Source organism: Oncorhynchus masou, chromosome 31 (assembly GCF_036934945.1).
Source record: "Oncorhynchus masou masou isolate Uvic2021 chromosome 31, UVic_Omas_1.1, whole genome shotgun sequence".
Taxonomy (NCBI): domain Eukaryota; kingdom Metazoa; phylum Chordata; class Actinopteri; order Salmoniformes; family Salmonidae; genus Oncorhynchus; species Oncorhynchus masou.
In genome coordinates this window covers 62039583-62057079 of record NC_088242.1, presented here as the reverse complement: position 1 = coordinate 62057079, position 17497 = coordinate 62039583, and the positions used below count along the sequence as shown (strand labels likewise).

At 43.0% G+C, this 17497-nt stretch overlaps 1 protein-coding gene across 3 annotated transcripts in view; it reads left to right on the top strand.

Moving 5' to 3' along the window:
* Positions 1-17497, top strand: part of LOC135524247 (ras association domain-containing protein 8-like) — a 37478-nt gene that overhangs the window by 7832 nt on the left and 12149 nt on the right. For 2 of the 3 annotated variants that reach the window (XM_064951615.1, XM_064951613.1), the window contains exons 2-3: positions 7482-7709; positions 13772-14589. In XM_064951615.1, coding sequence (XP_064807687.1) covers positions 7607-7709; positions 13772-14589 — 921 coding nt within the window. In that variant the 5' untranslated portion in view covers positions 7482-7606. Of the gene's footprint in view, positions 1-7445; positions 7710-13771; positions 14590-17497 lie in introns of all 3 variants that reach the window. The other variant, XM_064951614.1, reaches the window with a different exon arrangement.

Sequence of the window (17497 nt, the reverse complement as noted above, 5' to 3'; positions counted from 1 at the left end):
GTCTGCAGCATTGTGACGTATTTGTAGGCATATCATTGGAAGATTGACCATAAGAGACCACATTTACCAGGTGTCCGCCCGGTGTCCTGCATCGAAATTGGTGCGCAATCTTCAGCTGCAAGTATTCTTCCATGTGATTTCAGAGGAGAAAGCAGACTTCCACGAACGATATATCAACGAAGAGATATGTGAAAAACACCTTGAGGATTGATTCTAAACAACATTTGCCATGTTTCAGTCGATATTATGGAGTTAATTTGGAAAAAAGTTTGGCGTTTTGATGACTGAATTTTCGTTTTTTTTTGTGTAGCCAAACGTGATGTACAAAACGGAGCGATTTCTCCTACACAAAGAATCTTTCAGGAAAAACTGAACATTTGCTATCTAACTGAGAGTCTCCTCATTGAAAACATCCAAAGTTCTTCAAAGGTAAATGATGTTACTTGAATGCTTTTCTGGTTTTTGTGAAAATGTTGCCCGCTAAATGCTACGCTAAATGCTACACTAGCTATCAATACTCTTACACAAATGCTTCTTTTGCAATGGTTGAAAAGCATATTTTGAAAATCTGAGATGACAGTGTTGTTAAGAAAAGGCTAAGCTTGAGAGCTAGCATATTTATTTCATTTCATTTGCGATTTTCATGAATAGTTAACGTTGCGTTATGGTAATGAGCTTGAGGCTGTATTCATGATCCCGGATCCGGGATGGGTACTATCGAGAGGTTAATATTAAGAAAGATTAGAAATATAGTAGGCCTAGCCTATAGAAAGCTGAATGGCACCTCATCTTTTTAATAGAGGCCATCACCCTGTTTTCCTGTGCAATTGCATAGCCTATAGAAATGTTGCTCAACATGAGCTCATGGGCTCTCATGTAGTGTTTGATTAGATTTTCGATTACATTTGCATTGATGTCAGAGTGATAAGAGGGACAATAGAGTGCTGAGTACCAGGCAGTTAGCACGTTACTCATGACCATCAGCAGCATCAGAGCTTGGAGAAGCCTAATTTACCGTGACGAAACAGTCCTGTGGAATTTGACGCACTTCATGACTCGTGACCGCCGGTGTGGCGGTAATATGGTCACCGCAACAGCCTTACTTGGGTCATCTGCCTTTTGGCCCGGTTGGGTTTACGTTAGAGCAGTAAAGCATCTCTTTAGCTCTTCTTCGATCTAAAATGGAATCTGTTGGAATGTACTGTAAGCCATGCTCTCACGGAATGCTCCTTGGCTCAGGGTTGTGAGCAGCTCTACAGATCAGGCCATGGTCGTCTCTGCAGGGCAAAGGGGCAGATCTTGAGATAGACCTGTGCCCTATGCCACTATGCTGGCTTGGCACCAATCACTATATTATCCTGTATCATTGTCAGTTATACAGTACTGTACTGGATTTGCTGTTGTATTTTCTCTGTTGTGTTATATGATTACTATATGCTAAGCTTATATGGATAATCTTATATGGATCACCAGTTTAGCGGCCTTATGTCATATAGTAGTACACGCCAATGTGTGTTACAACCCGGTATTAAGACGCATTAGTCCCCTCACTGTGTAGACATAACCACTGGCTGTTTCCCTGGGGGGGTTGGAACAAAACTGTCAACCAGCTTTATATATTATAGCCTGAAGTTCTGGAGAGGTGAAAGGTTAGTTATATAACACACGCACGCACACACACACACACACACACACACACACACACACACACACACACACACACACACACACACACACACACACACACACACACACACACACACACACACACACACACATCCCTCAGTGTAACCCAACCTCCCCTGAGGACCTATCTGTCATGTCATGAACGGAAAACTCATAATATTCATAATAGTACAAGCCTCTCATTCACATCTCGTTCACCATGGGGGGCTTATTGGAGGTGTCATTTGTGACTGAGACTTGTAAACAGGTGCTTTAAACAATGTACATTTGTTGATTGCTAAAGGCATACAAATACGATTATTTCTTGATACATTTGAAACAAGGTCTAGAAGCGGTCGAGCTTGTGAACGACTCTTGGCGGAATGTATTGCTTGACTGCCTTGAGGGTGATAAACACAATATCGTTCACAAACTGCAGCTCCCCAAGCAATTCGTTCACAAGTTTGAGTTTGTTTTGTTTTTGGTTCTACAGAGCAGTGTCCCATTATCACATTCAATAATCAATTAATTGTGTTCCTTCTTGCACCATGTGATCAGTTATCAGTTCTTAACATGTCTTTTTCTTCTCTATTGTCCTGCGCGCATATGACAGAGGGTGGTTGGAGCACATCTTTGGAGCCGCTAATCCAGAGGAGCGTGTATTAATCCTGCTGTAGGACTCATTGCAGCCAACTCGTCAAATGAACAAATAAAATTAATTAGTCACTCAGAAAAACGAATCATGACTCTCGAGTCGGTAAAAATAGTCATTCAAAATAATGAATCATTTGTGAACTGTACATCATCAGCACACAGTTCTTTCACGCTGTTTATTCTCTAAACATACTGTCAATTCATGCACTCGGCGGCTGGGTAAGCATGGAGAGGCCAGAGATAGCCAGACTTCTAAATTGGGCTAAGTAACAGAAGGTGGGTTTTGGAGAAACGTCATCAGTGCATGCTCTGCAAGCCTTACAGTGGATGAAGGCACGACAAGAGCGCGGTGATCGGATAGATGTGGTTATGGACAGTAATGAAGAAGGAGAAGAGCCAAGTGTAGTGGAAAGGTATGTGTTGGGTAAGACGTGCGCCAAGTACAAACAATATTCTGCTGCCTCTGATGGTTAAACATTTTACCTGACGAGTGTGAGGATGAATTACCTATGGTGGCTGGTGTTGTGAAGACATCCGAGTCCAAACCTCGCCTGATGGTCATGCAAGGATAATTTGGGACGGTAGGAATGGCATTTTTTGAGAAAATGGACCTGTGAGTTGCTTTGCTCTCCAGAGTAGAGCGCCTTTGAAAGGAGTGATTGGGATATGTCAGTTATCCAGTGAGAGCATCTGTACCGAACCCATTAAGGTGTTTCAGATGCCAAGCTTATGTTTATGTTGCAGCAGTGTTTAGGACAATCATTCCGAGATGTGAGAAGTGTACAGGAGGGCATGGGACAAAGGAATGTGCAGTATCAGTGGAAAAAACTGTGTGTCAATTGTGGGTGTGCCCATGTAGTTGGCGATCAGAAGTGTCCAGTTCGAGAGAGACAGGATGAGGCTGCCCAGGTCAGAGTAGGACAGAAGGTGTCGTATGCTGAGGCTGTGAAGAGAGTAGAGGATGATGGGTCAAAGGTGAGTAGTAGGCCTAAGCCAATACAGAGTGACATGAACCTGTACTTCAGTAAGGTTGGCCTTCTAGCATTTGGGGTGGCAGGGTAGCCTAGTGGTTAGAGCGTTGGACTAGTAACCAGAAGGTTGCAAGTTCAAATCCCCGAGCTGACAAGAGTGAATAAAAAAGAAACAGGGAAAAGGAAAAACATTTGCAACACCAACTAATCCTACACCTGCACCTGAAAAGGCAGTTAACCCACTGTTCCTAGGCCGTCATTGTAAATAAGAATTTGTTCTTAACTGACTTGCCTAGTTAAATAAAGAAATAATAAATTCATTGCCATGATTATCAACTGTACTGTAAATCACAGAAAATAGATGTTATGGTGGCAGCTGCAGAAGAGTTACAAGTTGAATGAGAGTCCTGTCACCCCTGGTGTAGGATCAGTTAGGGTCAAAGTAGTGGAATGGTGTGGTGATTATATATTTTCTATTAAATAGTGGTATATACCGTAGGTGTAGGATTAGTTGGTGTTGCAAATTTTTTTCCTTTTCCCTGTTTCTTTTTTATTTTGTATCACAAAATGTAACATGATTGAACACACTCTACCGCACAGTAGGTGATGACATGCACAAACAAAATGTGTGAACTCCATGGTACCAGAGAAGAAGAAGAATAATTAATTCACTCAGCATATTCTTCCAAAACAAGAATGAAGCTGCTTTCCACGTTGCCTCTAAATATGAATCCACATGTTTTCTCTATTATACTATTCATTTGTGTATCTTGCTCTCTGAAAAACGCGAGTTAGTCTAAGGAAGCTGGCATGTGCCTAAAATATTGCTAATCGATAATGCTAATGGTTAACTAGCTAGCTGTCTAGCTAAATGCCATTTAGCTAAATGCTCTAGCTAGGGCAAAACAAACATTAGCTCTAATACAGGTTGCTAACGGTGGTGGTATAGATCACCATGTTGTTTGTGCAACGGTGTGTTCTGAATTAGATAGAATATTCTAAAATCATTTATTCAAATGTGATTAGGTTCCCCTGATAAACACTGACCAACACTTTGGTTCCTACTCTGCCCTAACTCCTATCTGGTTTTTGCATTTGTTGTTGTGCCAACCAACACGAACCTTAGAAAATAGATATCTTCTTCAGGAGATGTGCTTCAAAAGTAAGTAAGATTCATATAGGCCCAATGTACAGATGTAGAATCTTAATTTGATCACTCTTTTATTGCTTTTAATATTCCTCAAACCTGTAGTGTATTTATGTTTGAAAAATGCAAAATAAAAATGTAATCTGCACTTTAACATTTCAGACCTGATTTGCCCTAACATGATGTATCAATCCCAAATCAAATGTAAATTATTATAATCCACAAAATAATTCACATTTGCTGTTGCTGCAGGATTAGTGTCCTGCTGTAGCAAACTGGCTCAAATTAAGATCCTACATCTGTAGGCTATATCTTAATCAATTTCAAATCTATTTTTATTGTGCTCCTGAATTTTATGTGGTACTCTTAACTAGTCTAAGTTAACAGCACAGCACAAGTGTTACCAATTACATGTTTTCATTTAGAGCCCTGGCCATGTATGTTCTGTATTCCAATGTCAATTCACTTTTCACACCCCCCTGGGGAAAAAAAGTTAAACAAAATAGTGACAGAGTTATGTGTCAGTACAGAAAAATCTCCCAGAGTCCTCTTTGTGTGTGACTCGCAGCCCATTTCCCTGCATGCCTCTATCTGCACTCTGCTGCCATTTAAGGGCAATCTGGATGAAGGACAAAAGCACTTCCTAGCCAGCTGTAAATATGCCAGGAATAGAGAGATCATCAGCCAGGCAAGAGACAAAGGTGACACACACAGAGACACACACAGAGACACACACACACATACATAGAGTGTTTGTTTGACATCCCCTTTTTCTGGACCTAAAAAGAGAGATTGTTCTCTCAAAGCCCCTACCTAGTTCTATTAAGCTGAACTGGTTTTATCTTGCAGTGATATTTAGTGTTCTCAACCCACTGTTTTTAGCAAAGCACCATGTGAGAGGTAGAGTGTGTGTGTGCATGTATGTATGTATATGTATGTATGTATGTATGTATGTATGTATGTGTGTGTGTGTGTGTGTGTGTGTGTGTGTGTGTGTGTGTGTGTGTGTGTGTGTGTGTGTGTGTGTGTGTGTGTGCGTGCGTGCGTGCGTGCGTGCGTGCGTGTATAAAGCACAGCAGCATGCCGAGGCTGGTCTAAATTACATTACATGAAGAGAACTCACTGGGGTGGGGGAGGTGTGAAGGGGGAGGGGGGGGGGGGGTTAAGTGACCAGCAGGAGGATAGAGCAGTGCAGTGCAGTGTGAAGGTCAGCCCTCTAGGGGGCATCACAGCTCTGGACAGTTGCCATACATCCACTCTCCATAGACTCTCCTTGAAGAGGACTGCAATGCAGATAGGTTTTCCTTTGAAATGTTCCTAATTTGATCTGATTTCGCAATTCCATATGGACTTTTTATCCTTGGTCCGTTGTGGAGACAGGATGGAATATAGAATCTGCCAGACTGCATGGACTAAGGCCACTGGTCATGCTTTTTTCCACTCGCTTATCATTTGACACCAGGCTGACTGTCTACTACTGTCACAAAAGCAGTCTTGTTAATTTTGTCTGGAATGAAATTGACTGGGAGATGAATGCGGTTCAAAATGAATGTCTTTACCACATACTTCATTGGATTACTACCGTGAAGCTACAGGTAATTGGCAAAATAAGGTAAACACATTTGAGTAAATTAAGGAATACAATGTATATTGAAATCAGGTGCTTCCACACAGGTGTGGTTCCAGAGTTAATTAAGCAATTAACATCCCATCATGCTTTGGGTTATGTATAAAAATGTCCAGTTGCCCAATATTTTGCCTACCATGCCTAGAAGAAGAGATCTGTGACTTTGAAACAGAGGTCTTAAAGGAGCATAGGTGGTTTAAAGTGTGTGTGTGTGTGTGTGTGTGTGTGTGTGTGTGTGTGTGTGTGTGTGTGTGTGTGTGTGTGTGTGTGTGTGTGTGTGTGTGTGTGTGTGTGTGTGTGTGTGTGTGTGTGTGTGTGTGTGTGTGTGTGTGTCTCAGTCACCAGTTCTCAACTTATGAGAGATTCTGGAGCGGCACCCGAGACAGCGTTTTCCACCAGCCTTAACAAAACACCAAATGATAGAATTTATTGTGGAAGAATGGTGTCGCATCCCTCCAATAGAGTTCCAGACACTTCTAGAATCTGTGCCAAGGCGCATTAAAGCTGTTCAGTAAGCTTGTGGTGGCCCAACACCCTATTAAGATTACTTTATATTTGTTTCCTTTATTTTAACAGTTACCTGTATTTTGAAACTCATATAGTAAACAACACACAGAGCATTATACAGAAAACAAACCAAAAATAGTTTCTCATCAAATGTTCCTCCTCATATCAAGCCAGACAAACATACAAAGTTGCCACATCTGCAGCAAAATACGAGACCCTCGACGCCGAGACATTAAAAGAAAGTCCTTGTTCCCCTCCTTCTCCCTCTCTCCCTCCCTCCTCTGTTGCAGTCTCTCATGCTGTCCTCCACTCTCCATTTCATATTTCACTCACTTTTCCTGCTCTCCCTCTCTCCTTTTCACTGACGCCATCTTCCGGCTTTCTCCTCACCGTTGTTTCCTCCTTCATCTCTGTACAATAGCGGGAACTTGGCTCAGACCATCAGTACTGGCAGGCTCTTTCTGTCCAACCCCCTAAAGACATGCATCTATTCACAGAGCTTGGATGAAAACAACAATTTCATGTCCAGCTGGTCCTACTATGCCTGGCTGGACAGTTCTACCAGTCCCCAACTATTTGAGCCGCCCTCCTTTTCCACAACAGCCGCTAAAAATAGTGGCACATATTTTCAGGCTGATATTGTTTAAGGCCATGATGAATCTCCCACTGCTACTACCTGTCTCGTCACAGACTACACTGACAACAACTTCTACCTCTAGCGAAGATATAGGTTTACACAAATTAAAAGATCCATACTAGTGGGGTGAAAACTGGTTGAAATTGCATTATTTGGTCCAGTTTTGACCAGTTTTGTGCAGTTCTAGGAAAAGAGTTAAACTACGTTGTCCTCTTAAATGTGCTGCTTCCTGACCAGGTCCTTCCTGGTTTGCTCTGTGCTCTTCGTCCTCAGGGAGTTGGTGGCCAGAGGTGCTGCAGCTGGAGCCACCCTGCACTGCTGGAGCTTCCAGGAATGACGGGGCCAACCCATCGCAGCCGGCCCCCTCGCAGCACCTGACCTGACTCACCTGACCCATCATGGAGCTCAAGGTCTGGGTCGATGGGGTCCAGAGGGTTGTTTGTGGGGTCACAGAGGCAACCACCTGCCAGGAAGTGGTCATCGCTCTTGCTCAAGCCATAGGTGAGTGACCTCTGAACTATGCCTCTTAAAGACATATTCCAGAGGATTGAGAACGACCTAGTTATTTTTTTAAACCTCCAATTTTGGACTTGACGTGTCATTGTACGGCTCATACATGCATAATAAATGATCTACAATCCTCTTCCAGTGGAATGGGGCACAGAATCCTTACATTCTGTCATGTAGGGAATGCGTGCTCTGAAGCAAGTGGGATTAGTGGCTGCTTGCACATACTATTAGTTATTTTGATAACAGCGACAATACACTGAATAAATCGATCAAATTCATGCATCAGAAGTTAGAAAGCATCCAAAAGTAGAAGTTAGATCTTTTCGACCTCGGTAGAAGTTGCATTTCTCTCTTTCAATACATTTCTGCAAACCAGAAAAAGTTGTGAGCTAAAAATGCAATTTTAGCCACACAAATGTTTGTATTTTTTTATTTCACCTTTATTTAACCAAGTAGGCATGTTTGGGTGTGACCAGAGAGATATAACTGCTGGAGTGCGTGCTACAGGTGGGTGCTGCTATGGTGACCAGCGAGCTGAGATAAGGGGGGACTTTACCTAGCAGGGTCTTGTAGATGACCTGGAGCCAGTGGATTTGGCGACGAGTATGAAGCGAGGGCCGGCCAACAAGAGCATACAGGCAGTGGTGGGTAGTATATGGGTCTTTGCTGACAAAACGGATGGCTCTGTGATAGACTGAATCCAATTTATTGAGTAGGGTATTGGAGGCTATTTTGTAAATAACATCGCCAAAGTCGAGGATCGGTAGGATGGTCAGTTTTACAAGGTTAATTTTGGCAGCATGAGTGAAGGATGCTTTGTAGCGAAATAGGAAGCCAATTCTAGATTTAACTTTGGATTGGAGATGTTTGAGGTGAGTCTGGAAGGAGAGTTTACAGTCTAACCAGACACCTAGGTATTTGTAGTTGTCCACATATTCTAAGTCAGAACCGTCCAGAGTAGTGATTTCGGACGGGCGGGTAGGTGCAGGCAGCGATCGGTTGAAGAGCATGCATTTAGTTTTACTTGTATTTAAGAGCAGTTGGAGGCCACAGAAGGAGAGTTGTATGGCATTGAAGCTCGTCTGGAGGGTTGTTAATTACACAGTGTCCAAAGAAGTATACAGAATGGTGTCGTCTGCGTAGAGGTGGATCAAAGACTCACCAGCAGCAAGAGCGAACTCATTGATGTATACAGAGAAGAGAGTCGGCCCAAGAATTGAACCCTGTGGCACCCCCATAGAGACTGCCAGAGGCCAGGACAACAGGCCCTCCGATTTGACACACTGAACTCTATCAGAGAAGTAGTTGGTGAACCAGGCGAGGCAATCATTTGAGAAACCAAGGCTATCGAGTCTGCCAATGAGGATGTGGTGATTGACAGAGTCGAAAGCCTTGGCCAGGTCAATGAATACGGCTGCACAGTATTGTTTCTTATCGATGGCGGTTAAGATATCGTTTAGGACCTTGAGTGTGGCTGAGGTGTACCTATGACCAGCTCTGAAACCAGATTGCATAACGGAGAAGGTGCAGTGGGATTCAAAATAGTCGGTAATCTGTTTGTTGACTTGGCTTTCGAAGACCTTAGAAAGGCAGGGTAGGATAGATATAGGTTTGTAGCAGTTTGGGTCAAGAGTGTCCCCCCCTTTGAAGAGGGGGATGACCGCAGCTGCTTTCCAATCTTTGGGAATCTCAGACGACACGAAAGAGAGGTTGAACAGGCTAGTAATAGGGGTTGCAACAATTTCGGCAGATAATTTTAGAAAGAAAGGGTCCAGATTGTCTAGCCCGGCTGATTTGTAGGTGTCCAGAATTTGCAGCACTTTCAGAACATCAGCTGACTGAATTTGGGAGAAGGAAAAATGGGGAAGGCTTAGTTTCCGTCCCTCTCCTCGCTCCTCCCTGGGCTCGAACCAGCATCACAACAACAACAGCCACCATCGAAGCAGCGTTACCCATGCAGAGCAAGGGGAACAACTACTAGAAGGCTCAGAGCGAGTGACATTTGAAACTTTATTAGCGCGCTCTAACTAGCTAGCCATTTCACTTCGGTTACACCAGCCTCATCTCGGGAGTTGATAGGCTTGAAGTCATAAACAGCGCAATGCTTGACGCACAACGAAGAGCTGCTGGCAAAACGCATGAAAGTGCTGTTTGAATGAATGTTTACGCGCCTGCTTCTGCCTACAACCGCTCAGTCAGATACTTAGATACTTGTATGCTCAGTCAGATTATATGCAACGCAGGACACGCTAGATAATATCTAGTAATATCATCAACCATGTGTAGTTAACTAGTGATTATGATTGATTGTTTTTTATAAGATAAGTTTAATGCTAGCTAGCAACTTACCTTGGCTTACTGCATTCGCGTAACAGGCAGTCTCCTTGTGGAGTGCAACGAGAGACAGGCAGGTCGTTATTGCATTGGACAAGTTAACTGTAAGGTTGCAAGATTGAATCCCCCGAGCTGACAAGGTGAAAATCTGTCTTTCTGCCCCTGAACGAGGCAGTTAAGCCACCGTTCTTAGGCCGTCATTGAAAATAGGAATGTGTTCTTAACTGACTTGCCTAGTTAAATAAAGGTATAAAAAAATATATATAAAAAAATAAATAAAAAATAGGCAAATCGGCGCCCAAAAATACCGATTTCCGATTGTTATGAAAACTTGAAATCGGCCATTCCGATTAATCGGTCAACCTCTAATTTAGAGGGCAAGTTGGTTAGGATGATATCTATGAGGGTGCCCGTGTTACGTCTTTGGGGTGGTACATGGTAGTTTCATTGATAATTTGTGCGAGATTGAGGGCATCAAGCTTAGATTGTAGGATGGCTGGGGTGTTAAGCATGTTCCAGTTTAGGTCACCTAGCAGCACGAGCTCTAAAGAGAATTGTCAACCTGATCAGCAGGTACGTGCACAGATAGAGAGAATGAGTGCCCTTTCAGATTGGTGGTGTTTTTTTATTATGACATTTTTATTTCACTTTTAATCTATGTTCTCTTGTTTAAATTAAAACCTCATCAAACTAGTTTTGAATCCCACTCATCTTCCCCCACTCGAGGGCACACTGACTGCACTTGTCCTGCAGGCAGTGGCTACCGGCCAGGGCAATAAATTAAGGGTGTCCCGGGACGATAAAGCATATGTCTGAGATGGTTTAAAACAGACTCTGGAGCAGTTCTGGGATGATAGATCCTAAATCACTGTACATCGTTTCATTTTTTTTTTAAAGCAATGAGGCTGATGCACCAGATCAGAAGGCTTACCTTAAAATGTTGATAAACTATTATTTCTTCACATTATAAGAGCAGCAATGTGCACATGGCAGTAGGCTAACACGGAACCCAAACCGGCTGCGCGCGTGGGCCTTCGTGCATAAATGTATTTTGTCCCCCCACATCAAACGCAATCACAACACGCAGGTTAAAATGTCAAAACAAACTCTGAACCAATTACATTAATTTGCGGACAGATCGAAAAGCATTAAACATTTATGGCAATTTAGCACTTGCTAGCTAATTTGTCCTTTTTAGATAGTCCTGGGATATAAACATTGAGTTGTTATTTTACCTGAAATGCACAAGGTCCTCTACTCAGACAATTAATCCGCACATAAAACGGTGAACCGAATCGTTTCTAGTCATCTCTCATCCTTCCAGGCTTTTTCTTCTCTGGACTTTATATTGCGATTGTCAACTTTCATAAATTAGGTGCGTTACCGCCACCGACCTCGTTCATTTTTCAGTCACCCACATGGGTATAACCAATGAGGAAATGGCACCTGCGTACCTGCTTCTATAAACCAATGAGGAGATGGAAGAGGCAGGACTTGCAGCGCGATCTGTGTCAGAAATAGAACTGACTTCTATGATCAGCTGATAGCCCATCCCTCTTTGCCTTCTCTTTGAGCTGTAGGCTGTAAACTTGCTGGGATAAGTGTGATTTTGCAGAAAATAAATGCATTAGATAATTAGCAATGAATGTAAGAATTTTAAGTCAACAGATATTTTTTTGCGTGTGTTTTTTGGGAGCAGGAGCAGGTGCCCTTTTTAGGTCTGTGCACGGCCCCGCCCATCAGAAACACTGTGCTGACAACCTTTAGCTTCTAAATGGTGTCACTGGTGAATTTTGGAATATAGTGCACAATAGGCTATAAGGTTTTTACCAGACGTCCGTCCATTCATTTGTCCCGTTCGCCAATCACAGCAGAACACGCATATTGATGCACTCAAGAAATACATACTGAAGCAAACTTTCACCCACTTTTTAGACAATAAAATATTTGCCCTAACTTTCTGTTGCGTCAACCAACCATCCATCCAAATGAAATAATTCCACCTTTTGTCCTTATAAACATTTACATAGGTATTCCATGATATGGGGTAATAATACAACACTGCAGTTGAACTGCCAGCGATCATCATTCATCACGTATGCAAATGTAATATAATCCATACACGACTTTCAAGGAGTAGGACATTTGATGCAACTTTTCCATTGTATGAAATTACGTTTTCACATTTGCTTGCTCATTTTCCATACTAGTATGATGAGACAATCCACGCAACTACTGGAATTTGGGAACTGGCCTGCAACAACCAAGCGTGATGGACAAGGTTGATTGGCAGGTGGAATGATGTCCAATGAAGTTGCATAGTTAGAGGGGAAGGTGGGATCAGGTCGGTCCAGTATAATCCAATGAGGTTGTGGGATGTACACCACAGTTTTTTTTTTACTGTCTTCGGGCACATGCTACAGAGGCTCGAGAAAAATTATGTGACATTGTACACAATTGTGCACAATTTTCCTGACCTAATTTCAAAACTACTGGCTGAAATTATTCAAAACTTCTGGAAAATCCCTTTAACAAAGGCTTTAGGATGTTTGTTTTATGTGTGTTGGCTACCAATATTTCAAATATTAGCATTTATGAATGTAGGCCTATACGTTGTTTTCTGCAAGTGCATTCCCCTTCGTTATGTATGATATTGAATAATATAAGGATAGTATAATGTACCAACCTAACCTACAGTATTTACCTGTGAGACTTTGGTAAGGTAGGCTACTGTCTGTCACCAAGCCATAGTTCATTGACTGCGTACCAATTTGGCCCAGTGTTACATAGTAGTACTCAAGTATAGTGACAGTGAAGAGGATATACTGATTCTCTGTTGTAATGTATTGCGCCGCTTGTATAAGAAATGGTGGTTAATTAAACTCCAATTTGAATCAGGAGCTGTCTTACAATTCGTCTTACTGCTGAAAACTAATATTTGTTCCTCTCCTCCAGCCTACACCTCAATCTGGTACTGTAGTGAGAGATAGAGAGGGTCTTAGTCAGAAACCCCCTCCATCCATCCCTCCATCCCCCTCTCTCTCAGTGAGAGGAGAGGAATGGAGCAGACGGTATTGACATCACTTCCCATTAAGCGTGGGGCAGGCGAGAGGAGGGAAAGTCTGAGTCATCTCTCCATCTCTTGCAGGCAGGGGGAAGCAAAAGCACTGACGAAGCCCCCTCTCCTCCCTCCTGCTACTTTCCATATAGAAATTCCTATACACAGTACAAATGTCTAATGACAAGATTAATGTTAGGTTTTTGGGGTTTATCTCTAGTTGGGACCAGCACTGGAAAGAGACTGTGTACATCAAGGGGTTTGCCTCAGTCTCTTTGACCTTGTTTCTTGTGTGAAAATTGGAAATTGAAAAATAAAATGTCCCACTAAAATATAATTTCCACCAAAGCAAATATCATATTACCTAAAAACTAACAGGGTTATTAAACTCTGTTAATAGATAGATATTAAATTATTCAAGGCTCTTATACATTCTCTTTTCGCTTTTTAATAGCTGACGATGCGCTGATACTTATCCTATTGATTCTCGTAAAATATGATTACAAAGAGAGCTATTATTCATGTCAACTGATTTGTTAGTTAGTTTGTCAAAGTATATAGGCTGAGAAGACATACACATACAGAAAACTATACACAAAGCATACAATAAAACATACACAAAAGCTGACATAACTGAACTTGTCCTATCTGTTTTTCCCAGGCCGAACTGGGCGCTATACACTGGTGGAGAAATGGCGGGACACAGAGCGCCACCTGGCCCCCCACGAGAGCCCAGTGGCATCCCTCAACACCTGGGGCCAGTATGCCGGTGACGTCCAGCTGATCCTGCACCGCACAGGCCCCTCCCTGACCGAACGGCCCCCATCCGAGGGTCCCTTGCTCCGGGGTCCGGAACGCGGCCCACACCGGCAGAGCCTCCCCCCGCTCGCCAAGCTCCGCCATCCCAGTGAGCACGCCCTCCATCGCCGCGAGCCGCGCCGCAAGTCCCTCACCTTCACCGGCGGGCCCCGGGGCCTCCGGGACATCCTGAGTGGAGGCCGGGTGGGGGAGGCGAGGGAGTTCGAGGCCAAACGACGTCTCCTATTCCAGGGGAACGGTGGTAACCAGAACCACCACCATCATGCAGCAGCGGCAGCCACAGCGGTAGCTCCAGGAGGAGCAGTGTCCCCCGGCATGTGGGCCTGCCGCATGGAGGACCTGGTCAGACTGGTGGGGCTCCAGAGAGAGACTCTGGCCGTGCTGGAGAAGAGGCTGGAGGCCTACGAGGCTGAACTGCAGACCTGGGGGGGACGAAGGGGAGAGGAGGCTAGAGGAGCAGGGGGGCTGATGGAGGAGATAGTGAGGCTGGAGAGACGACTGAGGAAGAACGAGGTGGAGATGGAGGAGGAGGAGTTCTGGGCCAGCGAGCTGCAGATTGAGCTGGAGAGTGAGAGGCAGCTGGAGGACAGGCTTGAGGAGCTGAGAGGGCGTCTTCAGTGTGCTCAGGTCGAGCTGGGGGACAGGATGGCTCTGGTACAGGTGGGTGGGACACACTTCGGATTTATGACCCATGGGCATTAATTAGATACGGTATGATCAAATGGCATGGACACTATTATAGGGCCCCTAAATGTTACGATTTCTGTTGTATATTGTGTAAGGGGCTATGTGCTCTCAAGGAAAATAATGCGTGATGCGAAAGGTGTGTGCCACGACCAGGGCCAGTCCTTGGAGACCAAAAAATGCCGCCCTCGCAAAACTAGAATAGTCCCAGTGAGCAAAATGACGTTTAAAAGACGTATTTTCCAGACGTTGAAATTGTTTGATTTAATTTCTGAATGAAAGATGGAAAGGTATTTTCCGTATGTTTAGAATACATATTTTCCAGGATGTTGAAAAGGCATCTTTTCCGGACTGTAAAAAAACATATGTATTTTCTGGACATGGATATCAGGTTAATTTTCTGTTCTGAATGAAAGTTGAAAATAAGTCATTTCTAGACGTCTATGTTTGGGCCAAATCACAGCTGGTCCAGACCAGGCAAAATCTAAATCAAACGTAGACGTCTATGATTGGTCTGGACTGGACTAAAAACCAAAGTCCGTGCCGGTCTGGAACTGCACCAAAAAAAAGATGTCCAAAAGACATCAGTCCATGCTTACTGAGGTGTAGCCTGCAGTGTTGCCTGAAATTGAATTTTAGGTATGCCCATCTATTTATGTGGGAAGCCTACCGGTTGTAAAACACCAAACGTTTGGACAGGACCATAACAAGACGTCGGTTCGTGATTACTGGGGCGTAGCCTAATATGTCAGACCGCAATAGAAAGTTATGAATGTCAATCAATGTGGTTGGCCCACCATTGGTAAAATAGGCATTGGCTTTATTAGTCCTGATTCCTGTGACTAATCAATTTGGCTATTTAAGCTCTGAATATCAGATACCCAGTTATCGCTAGCCTATTTGCAATGTATTTACACAGCAGGAAATGCAGTATTCTCTGCATATTTTATGGAAAAAAGTATTTTCTTTTTCACTATGATAAGATTATCAAAAATTGACAGACACAAACTTGAAACCACTGATCATGAAAATGTGGTGGAACTCCTGGACTAAAATTGTGATTGTCCATTAGATATTATGCATTTTACTTTGACCTGTGCTGTTTTTAGGATATATAGTTTTGTTAACATGACAGCGTTTTATTTTATTTTATTGAGCGCCATCTCATTACATCCATTTTGATCTCCAGCCTGTAGGCTACAGAAAAGGTCACATAGTCTTTCTACCATATCCTATTTCTGCTACATGATTTATATTATTCTTTTTTTTGACGGAACGTTGGTGGAGCGCTGCAGAGATGCGTCTCTCCAACAGCACCATGTAGAGGCGCGCTGGGAATGGACAAGTAAAATCATTTCCCCCCTGCCTTTGGCAAAGTGGTCACTGCTTATCAAAGGGTGGCATCAGCGCTCACCTAAAAAACCCATATGGCACTGGTTGAGAGAAATTGTCATTGTTTTTGGGCAGAATTGTGTGAGGTTTTATGTATTGTTGGAGTTCCGTCTTTGTCAGTTTTGCTCAGAACATGCCGCCCTTGTCAATTTGCCGCCACCTAATCATGCCTACTGAGCGGGCCGGCCGTGGCCACGGAGCATAGCGGAGTGGCACTAACCTTTTGCAGAGTGCCATTATATTCCAGAGAACACATACAGCACCAAGTTGATTATCCCGCTTACACCACGGCTATAATTTAACACATAACTTAGTTAATTTACCTGTAGAAATGTGTTCAACATCCACAAGTTGCTAGAAAGTTTACTGGATAGCCAAACAGATTTGCTAGCTAAGCAAACCATCAGTCCTCCTAAATATTAGCTAGCTATAAAAATCAAATTCAACAATGCCAATAATGTTCTCAATTCGACTATTGATAGCAGTTGGTTATTGTCGTGTTTTATAGTGAAATAATACACACTCTACAATGCTCTTCAAGGAAATCAGAAATTAGTATTTAACAATTCCGGCATAGTATAATTAAGCAATAAGGCACAAGAGGCAGTGATGTATCATGAATACAGTCACAGGTAAATGTTGTTTTTCGGCCTGACATATTTAAAATAACAAGGAATTACATATTTTCATTAAAATGTTATGTTGATAAGTCAATTCATACAATGTTATTCTTCCACCATCTGGTTATCTGGTTGTTTGTTGCTACAGACCAAAATAAGTTACTAGCTATGCAAAATAACTGGTTGTCTGTCTGTTCTAAACAATGCCTGGTTGCTATGCCTGCTCGATAGCTAACATTCTGGTCACATGCTAGCTAGCTAGCTAGCCAACTTTCAGCTTATTTTCTATTGATGCGTGATTTCAACTGGCTCAGAAAAAGTTGTCTCGTTTCGTCTGTGCACCATTCACTCTATTAATTATACTACAGAGAAGGAAATTAAAAAGTGAAACATTGTTTCCGAGGTCAAACAGACAGCGAAGCTTATATTATCGCCCGCTGTACAAAACTAAATGCTAGGCTGGAAGCAAGGGGAAATAATGTGCAAGTTGGGATAAATAAATAAAGAGATGACTCAGACATGATATTCTTATGGAGGCGCAGTGATTCAGATGGAACTTAGGTGTGTCTCTGTGACAGCCAATACAGCACGGCTTGGAACGCTGTTCATCCAATCAGTTTTATAAATTGTTATAATCACATAACATTAAAAGTGTGCAGGCACCTTGCAGCATCATTTGAAAGACAGATAATGCATATCCTCTCTCTGAATTTCTTGCTGTGCCTTTCTATGCACTTCCATCTAAATCAGGATATCCCTTACTCGGTCCTGGGCCCCCTCCAGGTTTTGGTTTTTGCCCTCGCACTACACAGTTGATGCAAATAATCAAAGGTTGATGATGAGTTGGTTATTTGAGTCAGCTGTGTAGTACT